The sequence below is a fragment of the Rattus rattus genome, chromosome 1 (assembly GCF_011064425.1).
Source record: "Rattus rattus isolate New Zealand chromosome 1, Rrattus_CSIRO_v1, whole genome shotgun sequence".
Taxonomy (NCBI): domain Eukaryota; kingdom Metazoa; phylum Chordata; class Mammalia; order Rodentia; family Muridae; genus Rattus; species Rattus rattus.
Window position 1 is genome coordinate 3165605 of NC_046154.1, and position 16108 is coordinate 3181712.

General features: G+C 44.0%; 1 protein-coding gene across 1 annotated transcript in view; it reads right to left on the minus strand.

The window, feature by feature from the left end:
- LOC116891124 (phospholipid-transporting ATPase FetA) overlaps positions 1-16108 on the minus strand; it is a 110060-nt gene that overhangs the window by 40180 nt on the left and 53772 nt on the right. Inside the window, exons 10-13 of the mRNA XM_032891849.1 lie at positions 15417-15499; positions 13742-13900; positions 11264-11352; positions 1818-2014 (exon numbers count right to left, since the gene is read on the minus strand). Coding sequence (XP_032747740.1) covers positions 1818-2014; positions 11264-11352; positions 13742-13900; positions 15417-15499 — 528 coding nt within the window. The remainder of the gene's footprint in view (positions 1-1817; positions 2015-11263; positions 11353-13741; positions 13901-15416; positions 15500-16108) is intronic.

The window sequence follows — 16108 nt, forward strand, 5'->3', positions numbered from 1 at the left end:
GGTAGGGTGGAGGATGGGGGTAGCTGCAGAGGAGAGAACATGGAAGATTATGCGTAATACATAAACAATATATCATATAATCAATACACCACTTATTATATCTATATTATATGATTAATATTATAGAGTTGTATGTAATTATATTAATAATTCACATTATTACTTAGATATTGGTTGGCTCAGTACTGCTTATAAGATAAATCCAAACTCTTTTGCTTGTAATTTATGATTTTTGGACCTGATACTTTGGTCTAATTTGAGAACACTTCCACCTCTGATATCTGAAAAGCTGCCCACCTCAGGGTCCTTTACTCACTCGCTTTTCAAACACAGTCTGAGCATCACCTTTCCTGCAGACTATCCTGAGCCTCCCCGGGCAGAGCTCGCCTATGTCTCCTTAAAGCGTTTATGATACACACGCACACTTTGATTACAGAAAGCTCGTATTGTGCCATACTTTTTTATTGGTTTCTGCAGCTACGGACAAACTTCTCTAGAGAGAGTGATGCTTTATAGTTCAGTTTTTATCCACGGCACCTAGTAAAGGATGTGGCAATACTAGGCTGTCATTTATTAAATAAGGTAACTCTGTTATGGAGAATGTTTCAGGGTTGGGATATCGGAAGTCAGGCTTCAGGAGACTTGGAAAGGAGGGAGGGACACACACACACACACACACACACACACACACACACTGGTTCTTTAAAAGACAGATAAAATTTACAAACCCACACTAATCAAAGGAAAGAGAAAAAACTCAGTAAAGTTAGAGGGAAACAAGGACTGTTACAACACACTCCAATGAAAATGAAAGCCAGAAAACATCATGAAACTTCAATTCACAATAATAAATAAAGTTATACATTTTTAAAAAGAGACAACATATACAAATATAGATTTGGACCTCAGATCATAAAGCATATACCTTCTGTTTTATTTTTATGAAGAGACACAATGACTACTTGTAAAAGAAAGCATTTAATCAGGCTGGCTTACAGTTTCAGAGGGTCAGTCCATTATCATCATAGTGGGGAGCATGGCGGCAGGCAGGCAGACATGGCCCTGATGCTGAGAGATACATCCTGATCCACAAGCATCAGGGAGAGAAAGAGACACTGGGTCTGCCATGGGCTTTTGAAACCTCAAAGCCCACTCCCAGTGACAAACTTCTAACAAAGCCACGCCCACTCCAACAGGGCCACACCTCCTAATACTATTAAGTATTCAAATTAATGAGCCTGTAGGGAGCATTCTTACTCAAACTACCACATGTATTTTCCATTCTTTTTTTTTTTTTTTAAGGGAAAAATGTATTCTGAGTTCTGTATAACATGTGAGTGAATGTTTAGAACCTATCTCATTGGTATGGAGAGCCTGTTTGCAATAGTTAAGCAACAAAAAGTTTGTGTGTCATTTACTAATTGTTCCATGTGCTTGCACGTCTTATATAGTCACTTACAGGTTACTTAAGGGGATGCACACATCCTTTTACATAAATCATATAATATCTAGCACAGGGTTCTAGACATGAAAGACATTTATGCAACTTCTAGATTGGCCTCAGTGTTTCACACACCAAGCCTGTGGAAAGAAAAGAGCTAAAGCACACATAGTGAGCTTTGGTGGAATGGTGGAGCATGCCCAGAATCCCAGTGCCGATGCCGAGGCAGGAGGATCTGAAGTTTGAAGTCAGCTTAGGCTACATAGCAAGCTCTTGTCTTTCAAAAGAGAGAGCACACACCACATGCTTTCTAAAATGTCATACTCTAGTTGACTACTAAAGCAGGAAGAGTGCAGAGATGGTCAAAGATGCCCACCTGACATAGAGGGAAATGGGTACCATGGTGTTGAGCACTATGAAGTAGGACCAGAAAGCGAGGGCAGAGCTCGCAGCTGATGAAGTAATATAGCGCTCCCATGGGAGAAATGCCTGGAAGTAGTAACCTCTGTTGCTCTCCCAAATGCCATGTCCAATCGACAGCAGAAAACACATTCCGCCTAGAAGCATGAAAATCTGTATAGAAAACAAAACAGAACAGCAGGTCTGAATACACTTCTTCATTTGTCCTTTGTGGTCTTAGCTCTCATAGGTGTTTCCCTTGGAGATGGGGGGCAGGTGGGCACTAGAGTGCTACGCAGGGTGAAGACAGGCCAGCAGGAGCCATCTGTGAGAATCGAAGGGAGGTACCAACAACAACTACAACACACCAAGTACCAATTAACAGGATCTGTGCCAAGGGCTTTATGTGTTGTTTAATGTTGAGGAAAACCTCTGACAGGTGAGAATCTTGATACTGAAAGTGGAACAATGTTCTACCTCAAGTCACTCAGACACTGAATAGGGGAAGCAGGTTCCAAAACAGAGCCAGAGGCCAAGTTCTTAATCACTGAACCCCTGTTGGGGGTGGGGGCGGGGGCGGGGAGGCAGTAGCGGCTGCCACTTTAACTCACTGAGTTGTGTGGTTTTGGTGTAGTTGTGGGGAGGATGCTGGGGAAATTGATAGCGAGGGAAGGAAGACGGCAGTTGTGTAACAGTGCAGCATGTGGTGAAGGTAGAAGGGAGGCTATGGGCCCACTGAAGCTACAGCTCCTCAAGGGCAGCAGCTGGAGACCCCGTAGTCGTGGTGTGCTGGGTGCTGAGTGCTGACTTTGATTCCTTCAATTGCTTGCCTTTATGAAACTTGCATTGATCATGGTGTCTGTTCACAGCAATAAAACCCTAACTAAGGCAGACCCATAGACAGATATTATATGGAAAGAGTCTAAACTGGAGGTCTCCATTAGATCCCTTCTCTCAGAGATCAGGGAACACCACAGAAGAGGAGAAGAAAGACTGTAGGAATCAAAGGGGATGGAGGGCACAGGAGAACATGGTCCACCAATCAACTGGGCAGGACTCACACGGGTTCAGAGACTAAAATGGCAAGCGCTGGGCCTGCATGGGCAGCACCAGGTCCCTTACGTATATGCTGCGGCTGTTATCTGCATGTTTTTGTGAGACTCCCAGCAGTGTACGAGGCTATAGCTCTGACTCTTCTGCCTTGTCCTGAGACTCTTCCTCCCGCTGAGTTGCTTTGTCTAGCCTCCATATAAGGTCTGTAGCCTTGTCTTACTAGGTCTTGTTTCGCTCCACTTGTCTATTGTCTCTTAGAGGCCTGTCCTTTTCTGAAGAGGAAACAGAGGTGTGGTAGCTCTGGGGGGAGTGGGGAGTCAGGGGGGATAGGAGGAGTGGAGGGAGGGGAAACTGTGGTTGGAATAAATTGTGTGAGAGAAGAATCTATTTCTAATAAAAAGGAAAAAAAAAAGACGAAAATGGCCATTGTACTGAAAGAAATCTACAGATTCAAGGTAATCCCCATCAAATCTCCAGCACAATTCTTCACAGAAACTGAAAAAAAACCTTTGATGCCATATGGAAACACATAGAGACACACACACATACACACAAGCCAGTATAACTAAAATAATCCTGAATAATAAAAGAACTGCTAGAGGCATTCCCCTGGCCTCAAGCTATACTACAGAGCTGTTATAATAAAAGCAGCATGGCATCAGACACAGACAGACACACTGTCAGTGGAGCCAATGGCATCAGACACAGACAGACACACTGTCAGTGGAGCCAATGGCATCAGCACACAGACAGACACACTGTCAGTGGAGCCAATGGCATCAGCACACAGACAGACACATCGTCAGTGGAGCCAATGGCATCAGCACACAGACAGACACATCGTCAGTGGAGCCAATGGCATCAGCACACAGACAGACACACTGTCAGTGGAGCCAATGGCATCTACACACGACAACACACTGTCAAATGGCAGGCCAAAGACACACTGTCAGTGGAGCCAATGGCATCAGACACGAACAGACACTGTCAGTGGAGCCAATGGCATCAGAAGATGCCAGTGGAGCCAATGGCATTAACTGAACAGACACACTGTGGAGCCAGCAAATAGAGACACACTGTCAGTCACCCAATGGCATCGAACACGAAAGACACACTGTCAAGAGCCAATGGGATCACAGGAAGCCAATGGCATCAACAGACACACTGTCAAATAAGATCAGACACAGACAGACACCTGAGTCTGATAGAAGACAACTGTAAGGAATCAGGCTTAAAACTCATTGACACACTGTCAGTGGAGTCAATGGCATCAACACACAGGAAAAGAGTTCAAACTGACAAATAGAACCCACAAAGGCCCAAAAGTCAACATTTTGTCTTCAGAAATGGTGGACCAGAAGAATGAAACAAATGAAACCCTGCGCCAAGTTCAATTCACAGCCTAAAATGCCAGCCCTGCAGTCAACACTTAACTTTGAAAGGAGGCAGCCTAAAATACCAGTCAATTGCAAGGAAACAGAATGAAAAAAACTGTTCAATATATACCTGACAGAGGGTTGGTATCTAGAATATACAAAACAAAACAAAATAAAAAACAAGCAGAAGACAAAATGCAAATGACAACAAAACAATCAAACAAACCCAACTGAACCCCCCCCAAAACCCAGAAAACCCAGTTTAAAAATGGGCTATCAAACTCAACAGAGTTCTTTCGAAATGAAACATGAATAACTCAGAATCACTTAAAAAGAATGTTGAACACTCTTAGCCATCAGAAAATGCAAATTAAAAGTACTCTGAGATTTCATCTTACCCCAACCAGAATGTCCAAAATAAAGGAATAACAACAACAACAACAATAATAATAATAATAAATACAAAATTTAAAATATTTATAGCCCACGCTGGGAAGGGTTCTGGGAAAGTAAAACACTTCCTCATTCCTAGTGGGGTGCAAATCGGTTCAGGCACTAAGGGAGTCAGTGCAGAGGTTCCTGAGTAAGATGAAAGCTGCCTATCACAGGCTCTGGCCACCACTCTTGGGCATCTAGCAAAAGGACTCTACATCTTACTACAGAAATACTTTTCCATACATGCTTATTGACGCTCTATTCATAATAACCAAAAGTGGAAACATTCTTGATGTCCATCAACTAATGAAAAGATAATGAAAATGTGGTGCATTTGCACAATGGAATATTATTCAGCTATTAAGAAAAATGAAATTATGGAGTTTGTAGGTTAAATGGATAAAGTTATAAACAATCATGCTGAGCGAGGAAACCCAGACCCCAAAAGACAAGCATTGCCTGTTTTTTCTTATATGTGGATGTTAGCTTTAGATGTGTGCTTCAATTGGAACATCTACAGAGGTTAGGTAAGGGGGCAGCAGGGAGGAAGGACTCTTCCAGGGAAAGAGAAACTGAATATACTATAACAAATACAGGGGAAACTAGAATAAGAGGATGGGTAGAGGTGGGAAGATGGGGAGAGATAACTAATGTTAGAGGCATTCCTGAAAGCCACACAGAGTTCCTGTCTAAAAGAAGTGAAGGGACAAAAATGGAACAGAGACTGAAGGAATGGCTGACCAGTGACCAGCCCAATTTGGGATCCATCCCATGAGCTGGCAGCAAATCCCGAAACTATTACTGATGCCATCTTGTGCTTGCAGACAGGAGCCAAGCATGGCTGTCCTCTAAGAGGCTCTACCAGTAGCTGACTGAGACAGATGCAGATAGTCACAGCCAAGCATTGGTCTGAAGTCAGGGACCCTGATAGAAGAGTTAGGGGAAGGACTGAGGGATCTGCAGGGGATGGCAACCCCATAGGAAGACCAACTAACCTGGGCCTATGGGAGCTCCCAGAGACTAAGTCACCAACCAAAGAGTGTACACAGGCTGGCCAGAGGTCTTGGCACATAGGTAGCAGAGGACTGCCTTGTCTGGCTTCAGTGGTAGAAGATTCACCTAATCCTGTAGAGATTTGATGCTCCAGGGAGAGGGGATGCTGGGGTTACCTTTTCAGAGGTGAAGTGGGAATGGGGGAAGAAGTCTTCAAGGGGGTACTGGGACAGGGGTAACATTTGGGATGTAAATAATAAATAAATTATATTTTAAAAGCTATATAGAAACCTACCACTATAGAAGCTTCCTAAAATATATATACATTTGAAAGGAATATCAATAGAGTCACCATATAATGAGGGAGACAAATATCCCAACTGTATATCTTATGCCACTAAATAAAACCTCCAATGCCAAGAATGTGTCACCTTGTTGAGGTGTTGGCCAAAGGGGCCCATAGACATTACCTCACACATCATAAGCTATTGGAAAGGCTATTGGTTACCCTCCACAACCTGAGCTCTATTGCTGAAGACACCACTTACTACATCATCAAACACAAGAAATTAAGTTAATGCCCAACTAGAAGCTTCATCTCATGATTCAGAGGTTAAGAGACAGGTGTGCTCTTCCAGAGGACCTAGGTTCAATTCCTAACCCCTACATGGCAGCTCACAACCATCTGTAACTCCAGTTCCAGAGAATCTGATCTTCTCACACAGATGTACAAACAGGCAAAACACCAATACATGTGATGTCTAAAAAAGGTTAATTAGAAGCTTCTCCTCTACTGGCTAGCATTCATGGTACTGGAAGGTACTTTGCATACTACCAGAGGAGAAAGGTAATTATCAGTATCACCTTGTTACATACCCAAGACCTACAACAGCACTAGCCTGCAGGAAAGTGGAGCAACAGTGGTACAGTTGTTATGGGAGTAAACAATCATGGAACCCATGTCTGACACTGCTAAAGTGGCAAGAACCCAGGACTAGATAGGTCATGGTCCCTAGGCATAAACCTACTACTATTCTACTAAAGGAACACAGTAATATAGTAATTTCTAATCACATATTGCTATTCCTATAGAGCCGTGTATACTCATCCTTCATAAAAACTTCTTTCAGATGAGATCAGATGCATTCAGGATCTCGTTAGGATCAGATGCAATTAGGATTGAATCTGGCCATACAGATTCAATACCCATTCAATTTCCAACTCAATTCTTCACAGAGAAGAAAGAGCAACATTCAAATTTTGTGGAATAACAAAAAATCCAGGGTAGTGAAAATTATTCTCAACAATAAAAGAACCTCTTGGGGAATCACTATCCCTGACCTCAAGCTGTACTACAGAGCAATTGTGATAAAAACCCATGGTACTGGTACAGAGGCAGGCAGGTGGATCAGTGGAATAAAATTGAAGACCTGGAAATAAACCCACGTACCTACGGACACTTGATCTTTGACGAAGAAGCCAAAACCATCCAGTGGAAAATAAGATAACATTTTCAACAAATGGTGCTGGTTCAATTCCCCGGTCAGCATGTAGAAGGATTTGAATTGATCCACTTTTATCTCCTTGTACAAGGCTCAAGACCAAGTGGACTAAGGGCCTCCACATAAAACCAGATACGCTGAATATAATAGAAGAGAAAGTGGGGAAGAGCCTTGAACATATCAGCACAGGGGGAAATTTCCTGAAGAGAACACCAATGACTTATGCTCTAAGATCAACAATGGACAAATGAGACCTCATAAGATTAAAAAGTTTCTGTAAGGCAAAGGACACTGTCAATAGGACAAAATAGCAACCAACAGATTGGGAAAAGATCTTTACCAACCCTACAACTCATAGAGGGCTTATATCCAAAATATACAAAGAACTCAAGAAGTTAGACTCCAGAGAGCCAAATCACCCTATTATAAAATGGGGTACAGAGCTAAACAAAGAATTCTCAGCTGAGGGATATCAAATGGCTGAGAAACACCTAAAGAAATGTTCAACATCCTTAGTCATCAGGGAAATGCAAATCAAAACAACCCTGAGATTCCACCTCACACCAGTCAGAATGGCTAAGATCAAAAACCAGGTGTTAGCAGATGTTGGTGAGGATGCGGAGAAAGAGAAACACTCCTCCACTGCTGATAGGACTGCAAACTGAAAATCAATCTGAAGGTTCCTCAGAAAATTGGAAATAGTTCTACCTGAAGACCTAGCTATACCTCTCTTGGGCATATACCCAAAAGATATATGCTTCAACATATAACAAGTACACATGCTCCACTATATTCACAGCAGCCTTATTTATAATAGCCAGAAGCTGGAAAGAACCCAGATGTCCCTCAACAAAAGAATGGATACAGAAAATGTGGTACATTTACACAATGGAGTACTACTCAGCTGTTAAAAACAATGACTTCATGAAATTCCCAGGCAAATGGATGGAACTAGAAAATATCATCTGGAATAAGGTAATCCAGTCACAAAAGAACACACATGGTATGTACTCATTGATTAGTGGATATTTGCCCAAAAGCTAAGAATACCCAAGATACAGCCCACAAACCATATGGAGCTTAAGAAGAGGGAAGACCAAAGCATGGATGCTTAGGTCCTACTTAGAAGGGAGAACAATATAACCACAGGAGGAGGAGGGAGGGAGGGTCCTGGAAGGGAGAGAGGAGGCGAGAAGGAAAAGGGGGTGGGGGTGGGCAAGGTCATGTGTGTGATGAGATGAGGGAGAAGTATGTATAGATGGTCAGGAAATTAAAAAGAAATGTATAGCAGTGGGGGGAATGGGGAACTAGGGGTAGCAACTGGAGGGTCCCAGATACCAGGGAATGGAGAAGTTTCCAGGGCCCAACAGGGATGACTTTAGCAGAAATATGCAACAAAGGGTGGACAGAGCCTGTAGAAATCACTTCCAGTAGATTGGCATGGTCCCTGGTCATGGGATGAGGCCACATATCCATCTTGAAGTTTTTAATCCAGAAATGTTCCTGTCCTAAGGACAGACAGGGACAGAAACTGGAACAGAGACTGAAGTAAAGGCCATCCAGAGACAGCCCTACCTAGGGACCCATCCCATTTGCAGACACTAAACCCCAACACTATTGCTGATGTCAAGAAGCTCTTGCTGGCAGGAGCCTGGTATGGCTGTTCCCTGAGAGGTTCTGCTAGCACCTGACCAATACAGATGTGGATGCTTGCAACCAACCACCAGACTGAGCCTGGGGACCCCAATGGAAGAGCTAGGGGAAGGACTGAAGGAGCTGAAGGGGATTGCAACCCCATAGGAAGATCAATATAAACTAAACGGACCACCCAGAGCTCCCAGGACTAAACCACCATTCAAAGAGTACACATGGATCCATGGCTCCAGATACTTTGTTGCAGAAGACGGCCTTGTCTGACATCAAGAGGAGGGGAGGCCCTTGGTCCTGTGTGGGTTTGATCCCCTGGAGTAGCGAGGATGCTAGAGCACAGGCACGAGTGCGTAAGTGGGTGGAGGAGCACCCTCACAGAGGCAAAGGGGAGTGTGGAGCGTGGGGATGGGATGGGGAGCTGTGGAGGTGTCACACATCCACAGGGAGGGAGGATATCATTTGAAATGTAAATAAATAAAATGATTAATTAAAAAAACCCCAAACGTCTTTCAGTTGATAAGGATTAATACAGAGGCAACAGCTGGATAATACCCAGAAAGTGAGAGACTCTGGAACATTGAGTCCTAAATAGGATATCATTGTCCAACAGCTCGCCTCAAGGCTCAAGGATCTGTGCAGGAGAGGAGGCAGAAAGATTGTAAGAGCCAGAGGTGGTGGATGACCCCAAGGAAACAGTGTCATCCAGACACAACAGACACAGCACACACACTCACACACACACACACACACACACACACACACACACACACACACACACACACACTCCACACACACACACACACACACACACACACACCCACACACTCACACACACACACCACACACACACACACACACACACACACACACCACACACTCACACACACACACACCACACACACATACACACACACACACACATACTACACACACACACACACACACACACACCACACACACACACACACACACACACACCCACACACACACACACCACACACTCACACACACACACCACACGCCACACACACACACCCACACACACACACACACACACACACACACACACACACGCCGCGTGACCTGCACAAGTTCAAACCAGACAGAATCATGGCACAGAGAAGGGGAAGTGGACACAATGTCCATCCTAACCCAGAAGCAGTTATAATTGCTACTTACTCTAAGAAGGAAAACCTCGTTTTCTCCAGTGGAATGCCCTGGGCATATCAACCACACACCAGGACACGACCTGTACCCAGGGATAGTTGGCCAACACAAAATGACTCCATGTACTTTTTTTTTTTCTTTTTTTCGGAGCTGGGGACCGAACCCAGGGCCTTGCGCTTGCTAGGTAAGCGCTCTACTACTGAGCTAAATCCCCAACCCTCCATGTACTTTTTACGTGTACAGTTTTTGTAGGGAATTTTTAAATTATAGTTTTCTCCTATTAGTTTTTTGGTTTGTTGTGATATTTATTTTTGCTTTTCCTTTATTTTTATTTTTTGAAAGATGAGGGAGGAGCACTAAGTTGAGTGGGTAGAGAGGTAGGAAGGATCTGGGGAGACTTTAGGACAGGGAAATATTATTTTAAAAATGTATATGTATGTAAACCTAAAAAATAAAATAAAACAAAAAAAACCCCATCTCTTTTCTGCCAGCTGGTGGTGGCGCACACCTTTAATCCCAACACTTTGGAGGCAGGCAGATCTCTGAGATTGAGGCCACCCTGGTCTACAGAGCGAGTTCCAAGATGGCCAGGGCTACGCTGAGAAACCCTGTCTGGAAAAAAGAAAAACAAAACAAACAACCAAAAAAAAACAAAACAAAAAACAAAACAAAACAAAACAAACAAACCAAAAACCCAGTCCCCCAAAACCCTAAACAAACAAACAAAAAACAAAACCCAAAACAAACATAACCCCCTTTCCCTTCCTCAGGATTCCTTTTATTAGTGATTTTCAGATGTTTAAGCAGATCCCGTTTTTTCCAATTGAAATATTATAAAGCAGCATAGTGAGAAGCTGCTCTCTTTGAAGCAGGAACTCAGCCAAAGCCAGAGGAACCTATCAGTCTTCCATCTCCTGCAGACTCTAAGACTCCTTTGAGGAATGCAGCTTTAAAACTATTGGACTAAATAAGGCATTCTATTAGACTACAGGGCGCATTATTACAGTTACAACCAAATCTGATATGAGAAAGTATCTTTATTTGATCAACTCTGGTCCCACTTACCAAAGGCAACTTAATCGTCATTATCTTACCAGAAGGAGTAACCTAGACTCTTGTACATTGTATCTGCTCCTTCCTGGCTCACATCTTAGCTTTTGGGGTCATAGAGCTTCTTGTGACATTCTGACTCGGAAGAGCCTACTGCTCCTGTGGACGTATGTCTATGCAAAGAAAGGTTAACTTACCCAGAGCACAAGGACGTTCATGAGATGATCTATGTGCGTTCGTTTGAAGGTGGACCGTCCACTGTTCTGCATTAATTTGGTGTCTGGCCCTAAGCAAAATGAAGGAATCCAGATTTTACAATCCCTGAGTATACTTGGAGCTTCAGATTGCATTGACATATACCTTTATGTTCAGTTATTCTAACCTCTTATGGAAATGCAGTCGACAACAACACAGAGAGGAACATGGGTCCCCTATGAAGTGTCCGTACCGACTCCTCTCTCACTAGCACCTCAGCGAAGTCTTGATTTTCCATGAGGTGAGTCAGAACAAGAGTCACAGAAGTGTCCCTTATCACCACCTGATTTATATAGCTTAGGGCAGGAATTTTCTGATAAAGGATGTATTTGTTTTCTTTAACCTACTGCTGAGTCAATGTTCCTGAGAATGGAAGAAAGGACGTATCACTAACTGATCTTTCCTCCCATGAGGCAAAAGCTGGGGAGAGGCTTCTCTGTGGCCGAGAGATATGGCTCTGAGACATGGCTGCCTTATTCCTTTATGACAGCACATACAGTGAGCAAAGGAGCCTTCCTTTGTGGCCATGGGACGGAGCTGCAAACCACTGCTTAGAGATAGCGCTAGCAATCTGAAAGGGGATCTTCATAAGACAGCGAGGGATAAACTGTATGCAGGAACTCTCTGGCCTTTTACCACCAACTCCTGTTTCCACGTGTTCTAACGAAAGAGGGCCACTAATGTGCTCACGGGGTTGGGGGTAGCTGGGTTCTCCTGGCCTGTGAGCAAACACTGGGAACGCATAGCATACGTGAGTAGCATTCTAACCCTTTACAGGTCTAGGATTTTGAGAAGTTCAAGGCAGAGTGAGGCAGCTACAGGGACCATACCTTCCATTATCCTCAGAAAGACTGACCCTATTCACCCTGGCTTTCAAGGAGAGAGAGACCATGGCATGACTTGAGCACTGCACATCAGGAGTAACCACTCGAGCTGGCATGACTTGAGCACTGCACATCAGGAGTAACCACTCGAGCTTGCACTGAGGGCGCCATGATGCTCTGTGCAATATGAGACCTGCCCAGACTCCCAGAGGTCATCGCTAGTGTTAACAAACCAGGAACCAGAAGGAAGGAAGCCATGATGGCACTACTGCTACTGCTTGGGAAAAACCTTCAGCGGAACAAGTGGCCTTTCTAGGAGTGGTTTTCCTGTGTGAGTAACCACTGACACACAGTGAAGAAACCCTAGTCTACATCGCTTGAATTTGAAACTATGCAGCTTAGAAGCAGCCGCTCCACACTAATTGCCAACAAACACAGCCGTGCTGGGGTTTTCTCCCACTCCTAAGCGTCTCCACAAGGTGGGAGCCGTATTTCTCACAGAAGGAGAACTAGGAGCCCCATGTTTAAGAGTGGATGCTCTTGAAAAGACCTCCAAAAATCTGAGTTTAGGAATGTTCTCTATAGTAAACCTTTTCAATTCTTCCTCCTGTGGTTACGGTTGTTAAAGCCTGTATTTTAAGTTATTTTAAGTTCATCTGTTGGAAGCTTGGTCTCCAGTAGGTGGCGCTCTTGTGGGGTAGTAGAAACATTACGTATGGAACTTCTTTGAGTTAAGTTGGGTTATTAGGGGCAGTTCTTGAAGGCCCCTCCTTTGTCCTGCATCTCAGTCACTGTGCCATGGTCAGCTTTGCCCTGTCATGAATTCCCATTTTGATGGCTGGCCTTGCTACGGGTCTAAAGTGACAGGGCTTGGACTAACACCTCTGAAACTGAGTAAAAAGTTAAGTCCTTTTAACTTGATTATCTACAGGGACAGCAAAGAAAAAAAAATGTTATCAATGTCTGCTGCTACTCAGGGTACAGAGGGGTACAGAGGCTCTTTCCTAACTAAGCCATGAGCCAAGAAAACCTCTCACTACATATTGTGGGTTGTGATTCTAAATGACATCTCAAGATAGGCTGCTAACGTAGGACTTTTCTCTTTTTTTTTTTCTTTTTTTCGGAGCTGGGGACCGAACCCAGGGCCTTGCGCTTGAGGACTTTTCTCTTGATGAAGTCTCCATGTTATAGTTTAAATCCTTTTCCACAATGAACATTGCCAACACTCCCTTCTTACAGGAGTCACCGTGTAACCTTCCCTACGATGATTCTGTTTCTCTGGGTGAAACCCTCTCCTATGTCCTGCATACACTGGAAAGTCCCATGAATGCCTTATGGTGTTGAAACACAAAACTACCCTGGAGCAAACGTGGAACTGGTAAGTCACAAGCACACCACCTGGAGCAGAGTCGCTTCCCCCCCTCGATTTCTTCTTAAATTTCCCATCCAGTGACATGTTTCACTTCCCCATCAATCGAGCACCAAGCCATGGTTCTGATGTATGCTTGGATGTTGTACCTGCGTCCTAAGGATGAACTAGCCCCAGCCGGGCAGTGAGCGGGCTCTAATGGGCTGGGTCTGACTGAGGGAGCGTACCCGTGTAAACCACCAAGCCATAGCACCAGTCTGTGTTCCGGATGATGCAGCCTCGGAGCAGGAGCCGCTCATAGTCCAGGAAGTAGGTGTCCCCCAGGTAGCTCAGTGTTCCGGAAAACCTGTCCAGCTTGTTGTTGGGAGGTTCGCACCGAACTTCTCCTGCGAAAAAAGTGGGAGGAATGCTCCCTGTAACCTCAGCAGAAAGGCAGAAAGAAAACCCCTTTGTTGTAATGCAACACAATTTTTTTTCTCTACTCTTTCTCAACTGTTCCCTATCCTGTACTACATTCCTTTAGAAAAGCACAGAAAGACTTCAGGGCTGCAGTGAGAATTTTGTTTGTTTGTTTGTTTTAAAATCACGGAAATAGCAATGTGTTTTCATTTTAATTCCAGGTATGGGATGTGAGGCTGCATCACATTGTGCACAGCTCACTACGATTTGCCTTGTGCCCTGGCAGGGGTGTGCCTTTGAGAGCTGCGGATAGTTTCTGTGAGTGTGTGACATTTGGAGTTCTGGGGATCTGGGGACTCCTCAGGTCCTCGGGGGGTCTAGGTCGGGGAGCTGTTGGCAGATTATTGGTTGTTGTTGGTCGTGGTTTGTTAAGTAGTCATTTGCAAAGGAGAAACAAGAAGAAATTAGACATCCTGATGGTGGAGATCAAACTTGCCCGAAGGAACTCTACACCCCTGACCAGCAGGAAGCAGCTTAATGATAGTGCTGCTCCCTCTGCCCTCTATCCCTTTTTCTTTCCTCTCTAGTGTTAGGTGGTTGTAAAGGTGGAGGAAGAGGGGTGAAGAAGGATGGGAGAAAAAAGAACCCACAAAGTAGCCCAAAGTAGCTACACAGGGCACCAAAACAAACGAACCATGAAGCATCCAGAGAAAACCGTCACAGGGTGATTTATTACATCAATGCCAGTGAGGCTGAAGAAATGGAAATATTACTTCTGAAGGTGAACCTATGATTTTTTTTCCAAATACAATATTTGAGTTTTCCCTGGTTAGTAAATATATCCTCTGAAAATATTTTTAGCCTTTACTGGCTTTGTTTACTCTGCACATATGAGCAGGAAGAATGTATGCAATGGTACACATGCGGAGGTCAGAGAACACATGGGACCTGGTTCTCGCTTTCTACCTCCCGCACCCCAGGTATCAAGCTCAGCTCACAGGCTTGGAGGCAAGTGCTTTACTCACTGAGCCACAGTGCTGGATCTTCCTTGTAAATACTTTTAACATGCTAAAATGATGAAGAAAAATTTTTGAGACAAGCGAGGCTGTCCCTGGCTAGCCTGGAACTCACTATGTAGACAAGGCTGATCCCAAGCTCAGAGGTTGATGGCCTTTGTCTCCTAAGAGCTAGGATTAAAGGCTTTGGAGAAACACTGTAATCTACTCATTGTTTAGAGAAAAACCACTATTAACCATTTGAATTACATCTTTATAAGCTTCTTATCCTATGTGTGTATGCAAACATGTTTCTCCAAAACATGTATCATGCTGTCTTTTATAATCTATATATTTTTATTATGTTATATTTTTCCATGTCAATGATTATCGACTTGCATATTGTTTATCATGAACTGTCTAGAATTCCTGTATGGCTATGCCACTCTTTGTTTAGCTAGTCCTTTGCTGGTGAAAGCCTGGGTGGGCAGCCTACTTTCTAGCTTACCGTTAAAGGCGGACAGCAGCTCCAGGTTATCCTCCATGTCACTGGTAGCGGAGACGGCCTGCTTCACTTTCAGGTTGGTTTCACTAGAGTAAAGGTCACAGGTTCATCAATGTATGGGGTATACCCACAACGGCAGCACAGGGCCAGCTTGTGCGGCCTCCTCCTTAGATTTGAGAAAATAAATGCTGCCAGCAGAATACAGGCTCAGGGTCTGAGCTATATGGTGCCGCACACTAGTTACTGCTTGTTCTCATGTGCAGCGTGGAGGTCAGAAGACTGAAAGGAACCCCCTCACTCCCTGTCCCCGACTACTTTAACCAACACAGGAGACATGGCTGCTCAGATATGTTAGAGAAGCTGAAGAGACATCACAGAGCAACCCAGAGGTGGCACCTGCTACCTTCAGAGCACAGAGACAGTTCTGGTAAGAAGTCACTTAAGGAAACAGTTGATATTTACAGGGCTTATGGAAAGACCACAATGCAACATTTTTGGATACAAGAATGCACTGAGATAGTAACAGTAGATTTCAAAAGCTTTTGAGTACAGTATTAGTCAGGTCTCTGTAGAGGAGCAGTCCTATGGAATGACAATATATGTATACACATATATTCATAATACGTATAATCGATTTATCAAGTGACTTACAGACTACAGTACAGTTAGTCCAACAATGGCTGTCTCGCAACAGA